Consider the following 20056-nt stretch of genomic DNA (forward strand, 5'->3'; position numbering starts at 1 on the left):
GATTAATTTCCCAAGACATATCTGTAAATCCACAGGCAAATGCCATGGATTTTTTTTCAGAGACAGATAGATAAGAAATAAAAAATCAACCCATGAAAAGTGTTTCATGTTCAGGAGAGTGGTGGTCTGCACCTGGTGTTCTTCTGTATGTAGCTCTGACTTGGATCACTGGAATTAGTCTAAATGACTAATCATTGTTCTCTGAATATTTCAGTCCCCGTTTGTCTTGCTGCTTCTTTTTATGTTGTTTACTTGTTGAAGAGAACAGCAGTAAGTTTCCGATATTATGATTTTGCAAAGGATGATTGCTGTTTGAAACTGTTGACCTTCTTGCTAAGCAGAGGAAGGATATCTCAGCTGCAGGCCACAGGCAGCCTGTTGAACCAAATACCTCACCTATTCATTGCTGCCCATTCCCAGGGCCCTGGAGATAAAGCCATGAAGCAGACTTCCAGCTGGTTTATTATATTGTGGGTGGTTTTTTTTTTAGCACTGTGCTTATGGGGACTTTTTTTTTTTTTTTTTTGAGGAAAAATTTGGATGTGTAAGTTTTCAGTGCCTTCTTGGGAGGCTGTGTGGCTGGACCACTGGAGAGTTCTCATGACATGGTCTGTAGCTGCTGCTTATACTCACTCTTGATGGAAAAAAACCACCTAACCCCAAAAGCAAAACATTTCATACTATGTATAAGTTTTTGTTTCCTTCCTCTTACAGCATGTATGTAATCTTGCACTTATTAATGGTATAATTTACCTTGAAACCGAATTTGGAATAGTCTTGCCTATTTAGAGAATTTAGAGTCTAAACAAATACAGCCAGAAAAGGTGTGGAAAAGGGACTTAAGCACAGGAGAATGACCTGACTAATAAATTATAAAAGTGTGGTAGGAGATCTGGGAACAAAGTCCACCTGATACTTTTATCAACTTTGTGTTCTTCCCCTCAGCTGCACTGTCCCTACAGAATGTAATTATTTCCTGATATCTAGGCACTCTAGTTTAGGTATAATGTTTGCAGTTTAGTGTTTTAGGACTGCTGCAATCTTTTTTTTGTACATTGATGTTTTGAGAATGTGATGTGTTGGGGTGGGTTAAGAAGAGATAAATGTAGAATAGCACTGTTTTGAGACAGTGAGGTAGACTGGGTATTTGTCCCTTTTTTGAAGAGACAACCAATCTCTTCAATGGCAGGCTGAAAATCCCTTTACACTTGCTTATGTAGTGAAGGTGTCTAGGAACTGGGTTTTCAGTGTTATGATGCTTGGGGTTTCATAATACGATAGAGTTTCAGCTCTATGATAGCCCTGTTCTGGCATTTTAAGCTTGATAGAAATTGAATGTTGGTAATAACCTCCCCAGGGAGGTGGTGGAGTCCCCATCCCTGGAGGTGTTTAAGAGTCAGGTCGACATAGCGCTGAGGGATATGGTGTAGCTGGGAACTGTCAATGTTGGGTTGATGGTTGGACTAGTTGATCTTCAAAGTCTTTTCCCACCTAGATGATTCTGTGATTCTGTAGTAGCCCTTTTGGAGTTGTCAGTGGGAAGATACCACATCTCATCTTAATAATTTCATTAATGGTCTGCAGGAAAGAATAGATCATAAATCAAAGATGCTTAGAAGAGAAGTTGTGAACAGCAGTCTGAGATAATTTTTCAAAATGGAGTTAGTCTAAGAAGGAAGAATTCAGAAAGGTGGTAGACTTCTCATGGCGACAAGAAAGCATTGCATGGGAAATGTGTGAAGTGAAAGGGTGAATCTCATAAGTCAGAACAGCTTCAGAATGAAAGCAGGGAGAAATATTGACAGAGTGTTGCATGGCTGAAACAGGTGAAGATTAGAATGAATCTTTAACCTTGCTCCACAAATAAAAAAAACACCATGGCAGGTGAGTCTTTGGGAATTAGAGAGAAAAGGTTTCATGATCGATCGGGCAGCTGCAAAATATCAGTCTGGCAGAGCGCTGAAGTGGAAAGATTCAAGAAACATTCCTGAAAAAATATTAAGGGAAAAGAAAGCGATCTAGGATTGAATGTGCAAACTCAAGCAGATGGTTGTATTACTGACCTAGCCTCCCTGAGTCTGCTCACAAGATACAAGACTGAGGACCGGTGAGCTGTTCTCATGTTTTCTTACATGAAAGGGATGGTGCAGAGGGTAAGGTTTCACCGTATGAATTGGATTGAGACGGTCTTGTTGTTAAAAGCCTTCTTGCTGTGGAATCTGTTAGTAGGGTAGAAGGAATACACAAAAAGGAATGTGTTCAGTTTGAGTCTTAAGTATTGTATGACCTTGAACAAATTATTTGTTTTAACATGTGCCTCTGTTCTCCAGCTGAGATTAATGAACTCTTTCTCAGAAGAGTGTTGTAAAACTAAAGCCCTTCAGTGATAATTTTCAGATACAGCTTTTTCAGATACTGGTGAGAGTCTGGATTTATTAGCTTGGACTGAGCACCATGGGGTTATAAGATACTTAACGTCTGTTTAGAGGAAGCTTGTTAACTCCTGACTCAGGTTATAGATACAATCTTGTGTTTTCCTGCAGAATCTTGTGGACACCTTTTCTAGCATGCTCTCACCTCTGCCTTTACTGGTACTGTTATTCACACCAGCAAGATCAAATATAGCAAGGATGTGTCCCATGCTGCAATCACACCTTTGATTACAGAAGAGACATAGCCTGGAACTAGTGAGTGAGGGTGAAATGCAATGGAATTTTTACCAAATTCCTAAAATGAGTGGAATTACATCAGAGATAAATTTGACGTACTGGGGTTGTTACGAAGCTGAAATCAGCCCACCAGCTGTTTTGTGTTTAATTTGGTATTCGTACTTCATTGCAGATGTTTTCCACCACTCCTCTGTCCACTGTGTCAGATGCAGAGTTAGCCATTACTAACTATGGTTAGAGACTGATAAATTTATTAGACACTGACAGCTGAACTTGGCATTTTTTAAGATTGTAGGACCACAGAAACTAATTGGTGAGAAATAATAAAGTGAGTCATCTCAATTGGAAATATGTTCGTTTGCAGACATATTTTTCATAGAACTCAGTCAAGAGCATACTGGCACATGCGTACACAAGGCCATTGTGTGCTGAAACCAAATTTGACATGGTTTCATGCTGACTCAGTGGAATTAAGAGCCAGAAGAGGAAGCTTTGAGACTACACGTAGACAGTACATCTGTTTTCAGTGTTGTGTGTGGGCTGTTATCAATAGTAAGTAGTTTATCTGAGGAGGTCACTAGTATGTACAGTTGAAGGGTACAGACACCTACAATACCACTGCAGTGCCCAGTAGAATCAAACTCAGTAGCTCATTTCTTTCTCCATGAAGCACTTTGCAGAGTGCAGAAGGCGCTCTTGTTACCTGGGTGTGCTGGAGCCACACGTTCAGATCTGTTCGTTCCCTTCTGATTGCATGCTTCGTTTCCCTCTGGTGGCTGTGGAACCCATAGACTGGAATGTGCACTCTGCCTGAGACACTCTGCTCAGTGTTGATGGATGAGTCCTAGATAAACTCTGCTCTGCCATACAGCACCACTCTCTTCAAGTGGTGCGTAACAAGTTTTCTGCCTTGTACATAGTGATTTCTTTCTGACAGGCTCTTGTTCTTTAGTGAAGACTTTTTCTGACAAGTGCTGAATATGACTCAATTTTTTTTTCTTTTTTTTTTTCACTGTCATGTGTCTTTAGTACCATGATTTTGCTGTAATCTTGCAAAATTATTTTGATGTGCAAGTTAAAGCTTTCTGGGGAAGGAAGAGAAAAGATAATATGGTTATTGTGCTAACAGCCTGTTTCATAGTACTGTATCACGAACTACCAGTTAGGCTGGTCCTCTGGAATTCCATCTGTTCTGCATGGGGTTTTCTATCTCAAAGGATAATTCCATTGGAATAATGTTGAATTCTTATGAAATTACTCCTCCTACAGGATAAAACTAAAACATGTACAGTAGGATGTGTGCAGACTATTTAGAATTGTGTGGCCAGAAAAATCATCTCTCTTCCTTCTCATCCAAAGACAAGTTCAGCTATGCATAAATCCTCCTGACAGAGGTTTTCTTGAGCAGTTTTTATAGTCTTATAATGATGAAGTTTCTAAACTGAACTGTGAAAATGCCTTGCTATCCTCAAAAAATACTGTCCTCAATGTCTTAATGTTAATTTTCTTAATGAGAAACTGTCCTCTAGTCCATGTTTTATTGACAACACTATAATATACTTGACATTGTTGTCATATTTCCCTCCAGTCTAAGCAGACTGCATCCCAGTAGTGTTTCTGGATATTTCCTGGGTTTCTTTATGGTATCATCAGTCATGTTGCTCTCTGTCCTTTCTCTGTTTGAAACGAAGGGTCAAAATACCGTTTCACTTCAGCTGAAGCCTTGCCAGTGTTGACTGTAAAGTCAAAGGATCACTCCTCTGGTAGTCACATGCACTTCTTTCCCGATTAGCCCAGCTTTTTGGCTTTTTATAGCTGCCTGGTGTTGTTGACTTATGACTAGTATTTGATTCACTGTAACCAGCAGAGCCTTCTCTACAGCATCATTGTTTTTTTGTTACTTTTTATCCTGAGTACCTGCCTAAGGTATGTGCATTGCACTAAGGTTGTTTTCAGTTACTTATAGATTGTTCTCCCTTAAGAGCATCTGAGCACTAATTCCCACCAGCCAAGGACATTACTATTATTATATTACTATATAACAACAATTCTATCTATCTATCTATCTATCTATCTATCTATCTATCTATCTATCTACTATAACAACAGTCATCTGCTGCCAAGAAGATGGTGGAGTTGTGGTTCAAGCAGTAATCAGAAGTTTGGGTCCATTTCTTGCCTCTGTTACAGGCTTCCTTTGCGTTCAGATGTCAGAAGCTCTAATCTCCCTAATAGGCTGGTATTTCAAAATAGAGTTTGGTAGTTTGTTGAAGACACTGGTTGATCAGTCAAGAATAGAATTAGCAGTTAAAGTAAGTAATGTTACTTACTCTGAGCATTTGTTTTGTTGGTATCTCCCATAGGATTGTTGAAAAGATATCTAATAATTTTTGATCATAGTTGTTCCATGTTATATACATGGAGTTTAATAAATTGTGTGTATCAAGGATTCTGTTTCTTGTCAGCAGGGATTTGGAGAAGGGAAAAAACACCATCTTATTTTCTTACTTGACTTCTGCGTTGTTTCTTTTTACCTTCTTCCAAAGCACAGAAAGATGCAGGCTCTGGGACAACTACTAGTAGAGCTTCCACCAGCACTGAAAGTTGTCTTACATGGTGCTTGGTGTGTGTTATTCAGATGCCTAGCGTAAAAAAAAAGGTCACATTTGATATTGTTTCTTTTTTTTTTTGGCTGGTCAGCTTACTAGGGGATTGATACTATTATCCTATTAGCATATGGTTGTCAGTAATTGTGCAAGTCCTGTACTTGATGGCCCATAGGGTGTACAAATTTCTATTCTACACTTTAGCACATATCCCAACAAGGCACAGGGAAGTTAAAGTAAGGTTTGGAAGTCTAAATATTCGACAGCTTCCTTTGGCAGAAAGCAATTTGTACAGGCTAAATTTCTATTTGTAAATCTACTTTTAAAGATGTGTGGCACCTATACTCATTGCACAGTTCAGCTGCAGAGCTGAACAGTAAATGGGATGCAGTGAAGCAGAACTGTGCATATGTGGAGTTTGAGGAAGCTATTAAAGATTGAGCTATTAAAGTCTGTGCTGAGATCCTGATTTATAGCATATGGAAGTTGATGGAAACATTCCAGTAACTGCAGTATTTGCCATAAAAAACAGCACTAGAAGTGAGTTTGAATGTACAAGCATAACTTATCAGTTTTAACCTTTGAATGCTTAATTTTGCAAATGTGACATTCTCTGCTCTGTATGCAGTTTCGGAATTGGTATGTCATGGAGCAGTAGAAACACGGTGTCAGCATTACATCTTTAATGGAGATAACTGTGTATAACGGGTCAGATTAGGAAGAGCACAGCAAATTATTTAAATTAGTAATAGTTCATGTTCTATTTTGCATTCTCTGCAAAGCAGTAAAATGTAAAGTATAAAATATAAAATCAGGGAAAATACATGAAAAATGTTGCTATTTTTGTCCTGAAATGGAAGCAAGATGCACCTGCCAAGGTCATGGCATAATGAGTTGAAGCACCTTGGGCTGAAGCACATACAGTGTTTCTAAATAAATATATTACTTGCAGTGTTTTGCTACTTTATTTATCGTCAACTTTTCCTGCAGAGACTTTTAGCAATACTAAAAGCTCCAATATTATGCTTTTCTTGTATGATTAAAATAAAAGACTTGGAGGTAGTAGTGTCATAGAGCATAAAACAGGGAAAGACATACACTAGGAAATGATATTTTGCATTCTTAAAGACTGCAAACAAAGAAATTATTCAATCCTCTATCCTCTGATTCCCTACTAAACCAATACCAGATATGAATTCAGAAGTTTTACAAGTATGTGTAATTATTAAGAATTTAAGGTACTATAATATGCAGAATAAAAAAAAAAACCCAAACCATGAAGAATATTAAAAAACCCCAAACAAACCACCAACTAGCAGATTTCCAGAAAAATGCCACAATGTAAATATTCCTCCCTCAAAATCACAGCTACATCCATACTGAAGAGGTGGTAACAGCTATAGCATTGCAGATGATGCCTACCAGCGGCAGTTCAGCCAGCCAGTTTTAGTCCTTTAATAGAATTAACATATTGAGAAGGTTAAGGACTAGTCAAAACTGACTTCACACAGGAGATATCAGTTTTCAGGGTTTAATAGGACAGAGTAACACTATCCATTACAAGGAAATATATATATATATCTGTGTGTGTGTGTATATATCTATATATACAGTCATAACTTGAAATTGCCAATCTTGGTAAAATGCACCTAGTCAAAACATTAATGTTGAAACATAACATGCCCGCATCTTTACATAAGAAACTAACCTTTTTCTTGACTGAGTAGTATGTATTTCATGTAATCTTAGGAGATTTGGGTGGATTTCACAGAAAAGTCAAATCTCTGTAGTTGAAAGTAAGTGCTATTAAGGAGCTTTGAGAACTCGCTGTTTTAATATTGCTTTAGCCTTGACAGCAAATCTGTGCTCTTCCTTCATTAATCTGGTCTTCTGGAATGCAGTTCTGATCATGCAGTTTACCAGATTATGGCTATTGGTGGCAGCGTTTTGATTTCAGGAGTAATTTTTAGCTGTAAAGACTGTTATGGTGCTCTTAAAGGTGTTTTGTTTTTGTTTTTAGTTATTGGGTCCTTTGCTAAATCATTCAGTTACTTGTTTCGTTTCTCTGGGTATAAAAGATTTCATGAAAATAATTAAAATAGCCCATAATGAATAGATATAATTAAGAATCTTCTATCTACAGCTCTTTGTTCAATAACTCTTTGCTTTTCAAAATTGGATGCTTAAAAAATAAATAGGGCTTTGTGACATAGATAACATCTACCTGTTATTTCAGAATTCTTCTTGAAGAATCAGAATGATAAATGTAGCAGTGTGCTTATCAAAAGCTCATGCTGTTTGAGTCAGTGAAGGTATCTGACATAACAAAAGCAGAATATCTTTTTGTTGGAAGATATGGTATCTTTAACACGATCAACTGGTGTACTCGCTGACACATAAGGATTTATCAGGATTAATGGATTATTCCAAGATGGTACTTGGTCATAATTTTAAAGCACTGTATATGGCTGGTTACTTTAACCATAGCTGCACATTGCCTTCAGCAAGTTAATTTGTAAACTTGGGAAGGAGAACAGTTTTCTGACTCAGGTTATCAGTTCAGCAATCTGAGTATCATCTCTGCTATCCTGTAGGCATACTCTGTTATTATAGGTAGGCAGTATCATCTTTGCTCCTTTTTGCTATCATTTGGGGGATGGAGATAACCGTACTTCCAAATTCCCAAGAATATTATGAAACAGATCAGAACTGAAGGATGAGTGACAATGGATGGAAGTATCTAAACTAAACGGACAACTTCTCAGGTATATGAGACTGTGCTCCACTGCTGTTATGGTGACTTACATGGCCTTGTGCATTTGATAATAAGCTGCAGCACTACTGTGTACACAGTGTTTGTATGGTTATTGGCACCTACTTTCCTTTACTCCCTTGATACCTTTCTTCTGTATCACAAAACTGGAAAAAGAGAAGGCAAAGCAGCATCTTTGAGCTTACTAATGAAGGCTGCTATGGTGATTGTGAATTGCGATGGAAATACGAAAATTTTCCAGTTTCCACAGAGGAAATTGGCAGATGTGTGTTGAAGTGATGATTATTCAGCAAAACAAGAATAATGGAAATATCTGGCAGTGGAAATGTCTGCAGCGATTTTAGGTTTTTGCTGTTGCCCTTTCTTCCAAACCGTTCTGGAGATTTTTAAGACTATGCTATGTTCTGTATGTAAGTCCATTGTGGTCGTTTTGAATATGAAGTTTAAATCAAATACTTTTGTTAGTTAGGGTAGAATACAGATACTGTTGTGTGTTTTCTGTTCTTGGGTTTTTTGTTTGTTTGTTTTTTGTTTTTTTTTTTTTTTTAATCAGGTTTTAATTAGAACAAGTACATGCTAAACTCATTTCATTGAGTATGACATACATGCACTATTGTTTATTAACATGTGTGTTACCTTGCTGAATTACAAAGACTTATAACTGTGTTGTACAAGACTAGGTTTTCTTCTTTTGGCTATGCACTTGTCAATGTATAGACAAATATTTCTACATGTCTTAAAGCACAGTTTGTCCAAGAGTTTAGATTCCAAGTGGATCAAAGACTCCTACAAGTGATAACATTTTAGCATTAAAAGTTTTTGGAAGTTGGCATCTTGGAATCTCTTCACTTTTCATCCCTATTTATTTTACTGTGATCCTAAATAACATTTGACAGATATGTTTAAAAGACACTAATATTCTTGTCAGCACCTTTGTGTTACTGCTACCCCTGAATTTCAGTCTCCTATCAGGAGAGTTAGGAAAGACGTGAATAGGAATGTATCTGGATACATAATGCTGTATTTGCTTAACTTTTGAAGGCTACGGTTATAGCCCATTGATATATAAATTACTTTTATCAGGCCTAATCTGATAGTGACTGACAGAAAAAAATACGATCTAAAACCTCATTTGCATAATGTCTGGTTGTGAAAATGCTCAGAAGGTAATAGGAGGTAGTGAACCAGTTTGAGACAACTCATAATCCAAGATTTAAGAATATCTGAAAAATATTTTTCTTTAATAGATGTTTAATATGATGCACACTGTAGCTTTCTTCATACAAGAGCAAAGTGACCTTCAGTGAAGGTCTCTTCGGAGGTGGAACTTCAAATAAGCAAATTATGCATTTTTAGCTCTCCTGGTACTGGAACTAGAGATAGCACTTGCAGATGTGAAAACGGGTTTAGAAAGATGGTGCTGGGATGCTTACCCACTGACCAGTCTTCTCTTCAGAAATGAAATGGAATTATGTATCTTAATGTAATTCTGCAACACAATCAAATTGTGTATCTATAGGAATCTTCTGAACATGTAGTCAGTAAACGTTGGAACACTGAATCCAGGGTAGAGTTTATATTGGATTCTTCTCTAATGATGTGCATAGAAGTGCAAAGTAACTTAGAACTGGGTTTATATAACACATAATTACCTGTAATCACCTTTCACTTTATCTAACAATGGCATTGCATGTTTCTTAACTTTCCATGTCAATTTTATCAACCCCACCCTGACTAGAGTGAGAAGTTCCACGACACTATGACTCTGTGGCCTGAATTAAGAGAACATTTATTGTATCCATCTACACTCAAAACAAAGTAAGCATAGCTAAACAGAGTTGTGATTTGCTTTGGTGTTTTAATAGACATGTCCTGCCAACCCAGGAATTAACTTTTGAAAACGGCATTGAGCGTGATTGATTTTCATTTATTAGTAAGCATTTTTAAAGAAATCCGTCTTATTTTTTGAGCTATGTATTTAACAAAATAGCAAGCCATGTACTCTGTGCACCGTACATCAAGAGAAAGTGTTTGCAGAATGAACTGAGAAAGTTTGTGCGTCAGGAAATTTAGCAGTTGCTATATTTCTGTTCTTAATCCTCCATCAGTCAGCATCTACATTATACATGATTGATGATTGTGCATAATTGGTTTGCAGGGAAGGATATGATGCATTAGATTATTAACTAAAACTAAGTATGTCAGGGACCTGCCCCAAACCAACTTACATTTTTGCTGCTGTCAGCATAGAGTAATTTTTGTAGATGGGCTATGTAAAACACTTTCAGACTTTCTCTAAAAGCACAGCGTGCAATGGTAGGGAATGGGGCACTACAAAATGAAATTGGTGGTTCATATGAGTAGAAAGTAGTCTTACAATGTTGTCTGCATCTGACTATGGAGGTATGATCTTAACGTCTTCTCTAGTGGCCCTTTTTGGAGACAGCGCTAACACAGTGCATGATGGTGACAGGGTTACTGGCGTTTCCATTCTGCCAGTGTGGTTATTTAGGAAGAAGGGCTAGGAAGAGAAATAGGAAGGAGAATATGTTTATATAGCTGCAGTCTTAACACTACTATTTTGAACCTGAAAATAAACTTTTATTTGAATCAAATGTAATTAAGGTTAGGAAGTACTAATTTTGTGGTTTAAAAACCAAAATCAAACAAACAGCATGCCCCCAGACCTCCACAAAAAACCCCCGCTCTGTTTTTTAATAGATGCTGCTTACAAAGAGTACACAGCAGAACTGTTGGGTCTGTAATTTGGTGGTCTAGATCCTTGATTTTGGCCTTTAGGGATTTTTCTTTATTAATTACAATTGTACATTGTGAACTGCACATATATATTTTCTGGATTTAATGTCTGACTTGTAGCCATTACTACTTTTTGCCTCCACAGTTGACTGTGGATCATTACCGATATGCAGCTTGGGCACTGTTGCTGTTATACAAGAAGAGATGGTTTACCTGCACTTAGGGCTAGGGTTTGCTACATGGGGACAATTTAAAAAATGTAACATGAATGAATTTAAGTGTCTGATTAAACTGTTTAATCTCCTGTTCCTTTCAGAATTAAATACACCTTAATTTAGTATAGTTTAATTACTAGAGTGAAGTAAATTAAACCAAATAAAAGGCCAGTTTAATTCAGGATGGATGTTTACAAGTGGCTTCAAATTACTCTGTTCAATTTAAATTCAGACATTTATTTAATTTGATTAACTTTTCTGAATGTCCCTATGTAAAAAGCTGCCTGTAACAAGTTTTTTTTGGTAAACATGCCTGCATTTTTGTGGTCTCATCCTGTTCTGCTTCCAGTTGCAAGCTTCATCCTGTAGTTTTTGTTGTATTACATTTTACTTACAGTGTTAAATATGACCTCTTCATAATTGCTCATGTGAAGTTTATTATTGGAAACTCTAATTTTGCTTCATAAATGAATGGGCAGAACGCACAGGGTTATACTATTTTTTTCTGTTCTTAATCGGAAAATCTTTGCTAGAAAACAGACTCATCACAACAAAGTTTTCTTTCTTTTTAACTTAAACCATATTCCTGAAAAGGGATTCCCTCGCTCATGGTTATGTTACTTTGAAGAACTGGTATTTAAATAAGGGTCTGCTTCTATTCCTTCAGAATTGCTGATGAGATATCCTTTGACTATATTACTACAAGGATTTAGTCCCGTAACATTTGTATTTCATACATACTGACTTTCGTTACAAGGACAGACAAACAGGAAAGGCACGTATGTAATTATAATTATTTTAATTGATTTGCCCACATTCACAACTGTGAGAATAAAAACTTTGCCGAGATTTGTTTCTGCTTGTGTTCAGGGATAACCGTTTCTGAGTTAAGCAATGATTTTGAAAATGTTTCCCCAAACCTTGTTGGGTCAGAAGCATAACCACTGTTCTGTTTTTGTTTATTTTTTGATAGGACGATGAAGTGGTTCTGCAGTGCACTGCAACTGTTCACAAGGAGCAACAGAAACTGTGTCTTGCTGCAGAAGGATTTGGCAACAGGCTTTGCTTTTTGGAATCCACATCAAATTCTAAGGTACTGCTGTTTTAAGTGTCATGTTTGAAGTAAGGATATAGTTATAATACTGCTTGCTTTGATCTAGTATACACCGATCTCCTAGGGAAATGGACAAATCAAATCTATCAATAATATGAGGAATATTTAATCCCCCTTTGATGTTTAATTGTTCCTTTGTCATGGCCCTTTGGCTGGACTCTAATGCCATGCTTTCTGTTTTGGGCTCACTTTAAAACTAGTTAGCTGCAGAAGTCCACCTCACTAATGTGCTTGTTATATCAGTTGTCCAAACTCGGTTGTAGTGAGCCGCAGTGCAGTTGTTGCATACTGCAATACAAAGACACACTTGATTACTCTGATTTTAAGTCCCTGGGAAAGAGAGCGATTATTCTGTTTGTAACAAGTTTTTATTCTGACATTTACATTGAGATGATTATTACTTAAATATCTCTAATATCCTAACTGAGCAGAGTAATAGTGCAAGTTGTCAAAATTATCTCATCTGATCAGTTTGTTATCTGAGCCTACTATAACTCTGCTATATATGCAGTAGATACGGTAGTTTGAAAAATTAACTTTGTTATTTGTTGCAAAGGAGCGGTTTTGTTTCACCATCACATATGCCCAAGTAAATGTTTTTTAGACAAAAATATGCCCTCTGAGGGCAGAATTGTGATTAAAGTACATTTAGTGAACATTTTATTTATACAAAGGGAAGAACGTTGCTCAACATATTTGTTTTTTCTTCAGATAAAATATAAATCTTTGATGAGAAAATAAAGGTGACGCATCTGGAAAGACATCTAGAAAGATTTAGAAAAAAAAAGATGTTTTTTTATCTTGCCAGCTTCCATAACATCACTTTGATTCTCTCTGATACATTGCAGAGTAATGCTTCATTTTCTGTCTCATCATTTTGAATGTATTATTCATAATAATAAATTTTTCACTAGGATATTAATGATTCATTATAATAGCAGTGATCTTGATGAATTCATTCCTGCTGCTCTGTTTTAAGTGAATCTTTTTAACAATAAAAATGTGCTGGGATGGAAGTGGTTGCAGTGCTAGTTGCCTGTAAGGCCAGAAAAATCTATTTAATGAATTTATTATCATTCAGTAAGGTTGGATGTTAAATCTACAGTCTCTCTCGCTATATAAAACTCCTGAACATTCTTGTCTTTAAGGAATACAGTGTAAATTTCATATCGGTTTCCTATGCTTACTTGATGCTGCTTTTTTCTCCATGTTCTGTGAAGCAGTATTTATTCTTCTCATTCTGCATGAGTTTGGGGGAAAAAAAAACCCAAACCCAAACAAAAGAAAACCCATGCAGTTCATCCTTGTTTTAATTTTTAAGGGCTGACAGTTTCTAGGATGACCTCATTTGAAGTCATTTGGAGATATAAATACTGAGGGAGTAATAAAATTACCAAACCCTTAAAGCAGAGTTGACTGTAAATAAGAGTAAATAAAAATGCTTTACTTCCTAAGGTCTGTGTCCATACAACATTACTATTGCATTGTATCAAGAAGAGTGTAAAAAATATTACAAGAGGCATATGCTAATTTGAAAAGAGTACTAGCAGAGTTCTTGAGCCAGTTAAAAAAATTTCCCCGCACATCTTTAAGGCTAATTTGGATTGTGATTCACCTGAATGCAAAGAATAGTGTGGCCATCTGAATTACAGTCAGCTATCAAGGATGAGGTACCAAATCAAGCACTAGTAATAGGCCAAACACAAGTAATAGACCTGACCTAGTATCCTAGACTTGAATTCTTGAGAATGTCTGATACAATCCCCCGCTTTTCTCCAATATCCTCCAAGATGTGGCTCCTCGTGGTGTAGCTGATGTTTTATTAGCAGAGCTTATTTGCATGCACTTTCTTGCCCAGGGACCACTGAATAATTCACACTACAAAAATAATGTTAAGTAGAAAATATATATTGATAAAATGCTTTGGCAACTACTATTAATACATATCACATTACAACAATAACACTGTCAGACTCATTGTGAAAATTGCTTAATGAATTTTATTTTCTTATGTTCAGATTTACAACACAAGTGTTGCTTTGGAGGGTCATGTAAATTCCCTCAGCATCAGAGGACTTACAAAACATCATACTAACAAAAGAAGGATGATGATAGTTAGGCTAAATTAGCAAACAGTTTAGTAAGCATTATCAGTTCACATGTGTTCACATTTCAAAACTGTTACCAAATTCTGCTTTCTTCACTTCTTTTGGAAGCAATCCATGCTTGTCAAATCACTTCACTGAGCAAAAATATCCTCTGAATTTCCTAGCTCTGCAAATCTATTGTTTTTCTGTATATCTTTTAAGGTGTTTGAATTTTAAATAAGGAATTAATTCATATTTGCAGCTACATTACAGCTTGTTTTTAGATTTGAGGTTGGTTTCTTTGTAGCAAATGGAGAGACATCTTTTGCTATTAAATTTGGTATGGGACTATTCCAGAGAAGAAATGCATCTTATCACAAAATGGCATTCTATGGAATCAAATTTCAAAGTATAATTATATTTCGAAGTTTGTGAATGTTTTTGTGCATTGGTTTGGTCATTCTTACAGGAAGAGAGTTGAGTTGAGAATTGGGTTTGTTTAGCCTACAGAAGGCTCCAGAGAGACCTTATAGTGACCCTCCTGTACTTAAAGGGGGCCTACAGGAAAGATAGGGAATGACTCATTTTCAGGGAGTGTAGTGATAGGACAAGGAGTAATGGCTTTAAACTAAAAGAAGGTAGATTTAGATCAGCTATAAGGAAGAAATTCTTTACTGTGAGTTAAAAGTGGTGAGGCACTGGCACAGGTTGCCCAGAGAGGCTGTGGCTGCCCCCTCCCTGGAAGGGTTCAAGGCCAGGCTGGACGGGGCTTTGAGCAACCTGGTCTAGTGGAAGGTGTCCCTGCCCATGGCAGGGGGTTGGAACTAGGTTGGAACTAAATCTTTAAGGTTCTTTCCATTGCAAACCATTCTATGATTCTATATAGACTAGCAGGAGCTGAGTAGAGGGGCAAAACAATAACTCTATGCTATGCGTTTTTGAGTACAGCACAGGAGGTTATTGCTCTTCTTTGCTGCCAGGGCATGCTGTGGGCTCATGCACACCTTACTGCCCTCTGGCCCTTTTCTGCAAAGCTGCCTCCCAGATAGTCAGACCATAGACTGGGTCTGGATACTGGGTCTTTGTACAGTAAATGTACTTTTGATTTGAAGTGAATTATTAGAGCCAGTGGATTGGATTGTAGTCATGAAGGACACACAGAGGGACTAGATTCTGTATTAGCGATAGCCTTGGAGAAGTAAAGGATGAGTCTTTGTAACAGTTCTTTTGAGTTCTAGCAGGGACTGTTCTCTAGCTTTGACTGATAATGGGATAAAAGCTATTTTGCACTTTATGCTATTTTTATTTCATTAATTATTTTAACTTGGGAAGGGAAATAAGATTAGTTGCTGCACTCACTCTGTAAATGTAGTTTATCTGCTACTTTCAGGGGTATAGAAGCTTCTTGATTGTTGCTTAGGGCACGTCACCAAATTCCTCGCAATGATCTCATATCTTCAAGAGCAAAATAATAGGTAAACAAGATGTCACATCTAAATGACACATGATGTTATTAATAAGACACAGTTCTGAGTATAAAACAATCAGGTTGGTACAAGATAAATGTGTGACTATCTCATCTATAGAGGTGTAATAGTTCAAGTGAAAAAATAATATTTCAATCTTTACTAATGTCAAAGCATATCTATCTCAAAATATATGTTGTTCTAGGGATAGGTTGGACATTCCAAATTTATAACATAAAATGTATAAACCATCAAAAATTTTTAACATTCAAAAAGTTGCAACAGCATGAATAACAAAACCCAAAGAAGACAAAATTTACAATGCTTAGTTTCCTTATCTCATTCCATTATTTCTCCAGCAGGTCTTATTAAATTTATAGGAAAAATTTTAATTTCTTAGGTAAAAAGATGAAAATAAGGGCTGTGCGTCTGAGAAAAAGCAAAAAAGAACATAAACTTCTTGTCTGATAATGGTCTAGAAGTAATTTGGTTTCATCAATGTTTACTGTACTTTTAAATCTATTCCTTGTGTGGAAGACCATCCCTTTTATTAAAACAAGAATCATGAATAGTTAACTTATCTCAGTGACAAGTGAGATCTATTTCTTTACTTTTGGAAATTAGATTATTGCTTTTTATAGATAAACAGATTGCTAATATGAGGAAGTCCATTCATTAGAAATGGTGTTGTCTGCTACTGAAGTTATTTTTCTTTAGACCTAAATAATGCATGGAGTGTTGAAAAGCAAACAAGCTGGCTCTGTGTTTTTCACAGCTCCTGAAAACTATACTGGTCTGTCATGCAGAGTGAAAAATACTCATCTCTGGGCCAGTCACAATTGGGTTTTGATCTCCTGTGAGCCACTGCATAGCAGAGCACTGAGAATGAGTTATGCTTTTGTAATGGCATAAAGTGGTTTTTTTTTCTCTTGTTTTTATGACAGGTGGTAAATTCACATACTTTAATTCTGTGATGCTCTGAGGTATAGAAGATCTACTTTACATCGTCAGAAAGGACCAATAAAAATCTTTTTTTTTTTTTTTTTTTCTTTTTTCCTCTTGAGCTCTTAGTAATTGTACTTGTGAGAAGGAAGGATAATATAGTGAGAGTTTTTGAAGATCAGAAAAAAACTTCCCAATTTTAAACTTGTTTTTCTCATTTTTTTAAGAAGGCGTTGCAATATGTGATCCTATGGTTTGCACTTGCCACTGAGCAGTGAATTACATTATATATAATAAACTACAGTACTGAGAGAAGAGTCCGAAAGCTTATTAAACTTTTAATAATTCTATTTGTAAAGTGAGGAAGGGCTTCACATGATTGTAGGGCTTAGATAACTTTTTTCCATTTTTCCTTCCGAAGATTCACTTTTCTCCTGTGGCAGGAATGGTTGCAGCAATAGGGAAGGTTGTGCAGACTGATGCTAAACTGATGTGGGCCAGTTGGCTGAGGCTGTCTGCTCTGTGACCCAGAGCTCCATATATCAGTGATGTTCCATTCTTTGTTGGTCCCTGGATACTACTGTTCTGAGGGGTTAGAAAATAAAGACTGATGGTAAGACCGGCACACTGTTTCTTGTGCTACCAAATAAGAATTCTTTGTTTTTTCTTTGCCCTTTTTTGTGTCTGTTTTCAAAAGGTAAATGAATTGGCAGGAGATGAATGGGTGGCTATGCTGGAAGGGAAGAGGAGAATGGGAGAGGGAGGGTGGAGAAGGATGGTTGTCTGACACAGCCAAGGTTACAAGAAAGTATGATTCTCTAGTATTTACACAATCAACTTTCATGGCAGCAGTAAAAATTCTATATGGATATGTCTTAGAGAAGGGTGTCATCTGGAATGGTGGGCAGGGACACTGGCCTCAACTACTGCACCCTTACTGCAGATTGGAAAAACTCTTTTCTCCATTTGCCTTCCAGTGTGTAAGATCTGAAGGAAAGGATTGCTTCCTTTTTTGTGTCTTTGTACAGCAAACACTTTAACATGTTCTTAGTGGCCAAGGCAAATAATCTCTCTGACTCCAGAGAAGCTGAGTCTGAAACTCTTTCTGACAGCAAAAGTATCTGTGCTGTGCACAGTTTTTGATTGTGTGAATCCAAATGCATAAAAAAAGCACGATGGCCATTAATATATGGATGAACATAGATGCTTTTTGAGCAGTTACTGACATAATGAAATAAAATACTAAGTTTTAAAAAATGTGATTCGCACAGACAAATCAAGTCAGTTTTATCTACTTGTGTTTGCAGTGGATTGTTCTGGGAGTTTGCCCTGTGGTAAGGTTTTTTGTTTTAGTTTTGGTAGTTGCTTCGATTCCTTTCTGTGCTTATGTTTCCATTGCATCCTTAAAAAAAAAGTCAAAAAAGATTGTCAGGGCTTTGGCAATGCTTTGCAGTTGCACCTCCAAGGTTCTTTTAATTGCCTTTGTGTCATGTTGCCAAAATTAATGTTCATATTTAATGGCAAAGTTGGCACCTCGGTTTACGTAATCTTATGTTCAGAGGTCTCTGTTTAGCAGACGTTCACCAAGATCATTGATTTTAATAATTTAAATGAAGAGGTGCTAACAAATTTATGCATGCTTACATGTCACTTGCCCCACTTCACATACATAATTTAGATATAGGTAGAGGAAGTCTAGGTATAGATCAGACAGGATTTCGTTCAATGAATCATTCTTTCCCAGTAAAACGCTTCTCTGTAGAAGCAATATAAATAAGAACACAGTGTATTTCACTAAAATTATATGTAGTTTTAAGTAATACATAATATATATAATTGTAAATATTTATTATGAATGTATATCGTATTTAATTTTTATTCCTTTTAAATCTTGTATAAAACATCAACTTAAATGCAGGTGTGAAACCATAACCATCAGACCTGATTGTGATCCTTGCAATCCCACAAACCAACAGAATAATTTATTAAGATGAAAAGTGAATAATTTATAATGAATGTGAAACACTTAGACAATGAAAGACACTGGGCCAGATCTGAATGAATATAAAGTGGCAACAGAAATATGGCTGAATTATAACAGCTGAAAGTTGTGTGCAGTATTAGTAGGCATAATAGTACAATTTAGGAGGCTTGTACTGTCATCTGTAACACAGGTATTTTTTAAAAAGGAAACAAAATGTGTGATATTTTGCAAGTCATTACAGACTAAATGATGTAATCAGAATACATCCAATCTAGTAAATCCTATTAGTCTCAGTGTTCAGATTGTATCTCCTGTTGCAGCAGATATTTGGAATTTGAAATACATACAGGAATGGATTATTGTGATTTTACAGAAAAGTTCATTATAAAATCTAGTGTTGTCAGAGATATACATTGAGTTTTAGCTTATTGAGGCACTATTTACTCCCAAAAATGAATTAAAAGCTCTTCCTGTTTAAAAAAAAGTACTTTCATAAACATGAGTTTGTTTTTCAATCACACCCACTCATTTAATATTTAGAAGTCTGATATTACTATAGGCCAGTTCTCTGGATACATCTACCAATAGTTCTACTTTGTTGGGGATAACTCTGCATGCTTAATATTAGTGGTTGATAATCCACAGGGTTTTATTATAAGACGCAAAATGTATTGTGTACTTGGGATGTTTTTTGTCAAAATAGATTTTAGAAACATTAAAGATTTTTATCAATAAAGCACTTAAAAAGGAACCTCCAAAGGAAAGTACTGAATACTTACATATGCTGGTAGAGTGTAGGACATGTAACCTGAAAATGTAGCAACAAAAGCTGAAAGATAGAATCACAATGATTTTGTAGTTAAGGGGAATTAATTAAGTGATGATAATACTCCAAATGATAGCACTGAATGAAAAAAGTAGTATATATGGTATGTATGCATACATGATGTCTGTTGTCAACTAACAAATGCAAGACAAATTTCAAAATGCTCATTTTTATTTTTAATGTTAATGATTTGTTTCAAACTGTAACATAGGCCATCCAATCAACAAACTTAATCCGGAGCTGTACATTTTGTTGAATTTAACATGCAAAACATGAGTTATAATTTCTCCAGTCAAATATGTGGTTTGCTACCTTCTTCTTTATCTAAATGTCTGTTAAAAGCAAACAATTAAACCCTCAATTTTTACAAACCACATATGATGGTGGTTGGTGGTGGTTTTTGTTGTTGTTGGTTTGTTGGGTTTTTGGTTTTGTTTCTTTTTCTTCTTTTTTTTTTTAATTGTAGTGGAACGGATGTAGAAATTCAACTTCTGGTATAAAATAAGTGAAGAAGACCTGAAAAATCCCATTAAATCAGTTTCCCTTTATAATTTATAGCCCAGTAACTGTTTAGGCTTCTCATTATTTAAAGATTTAAATATAAAAAGAAGCAGATA

At 36.2% G+C, this 20056-nt stretch overlaps 1 protein-coding gene across 5 annotated transcripts in view; it reads left to right on the top strand.

The window, feature by feature from the left end:
• The window catches only part of RYR2 (ryanodine receptor 2), a 431008-nt gene that overhangs the window by 93036 nt on the left and 317916 nt on the right, over positions 1-20056 (top strand). For all 5 annotated transcript variants that reach the window (XM_074896823.1, XM_074896825.1, XM_074896824.1 and 2 more), the window contains one exon: positions 11994-12113. In XM_074896823.1, coding sequence (XP_074752924.1) covers positions 11994-12113 — 120 coding nt within the window. The remainder of the gene's footprint in view (positions 1-11993; positions 12114-20056) is intronic.

This window comes from Athene noctua, chromosome 1 (genome assembly GCF_965140245.1).
Source record: "Athene noctua chromosome 1, bAthNoc1.hap1.1, whole genome shotgun sequence".
Classification (NCBI taxonomy): Eukaryota; Metazoa; Chordata; class Aves; order Strigiformes; family Strigidae; genus Athene; species Athene noctua.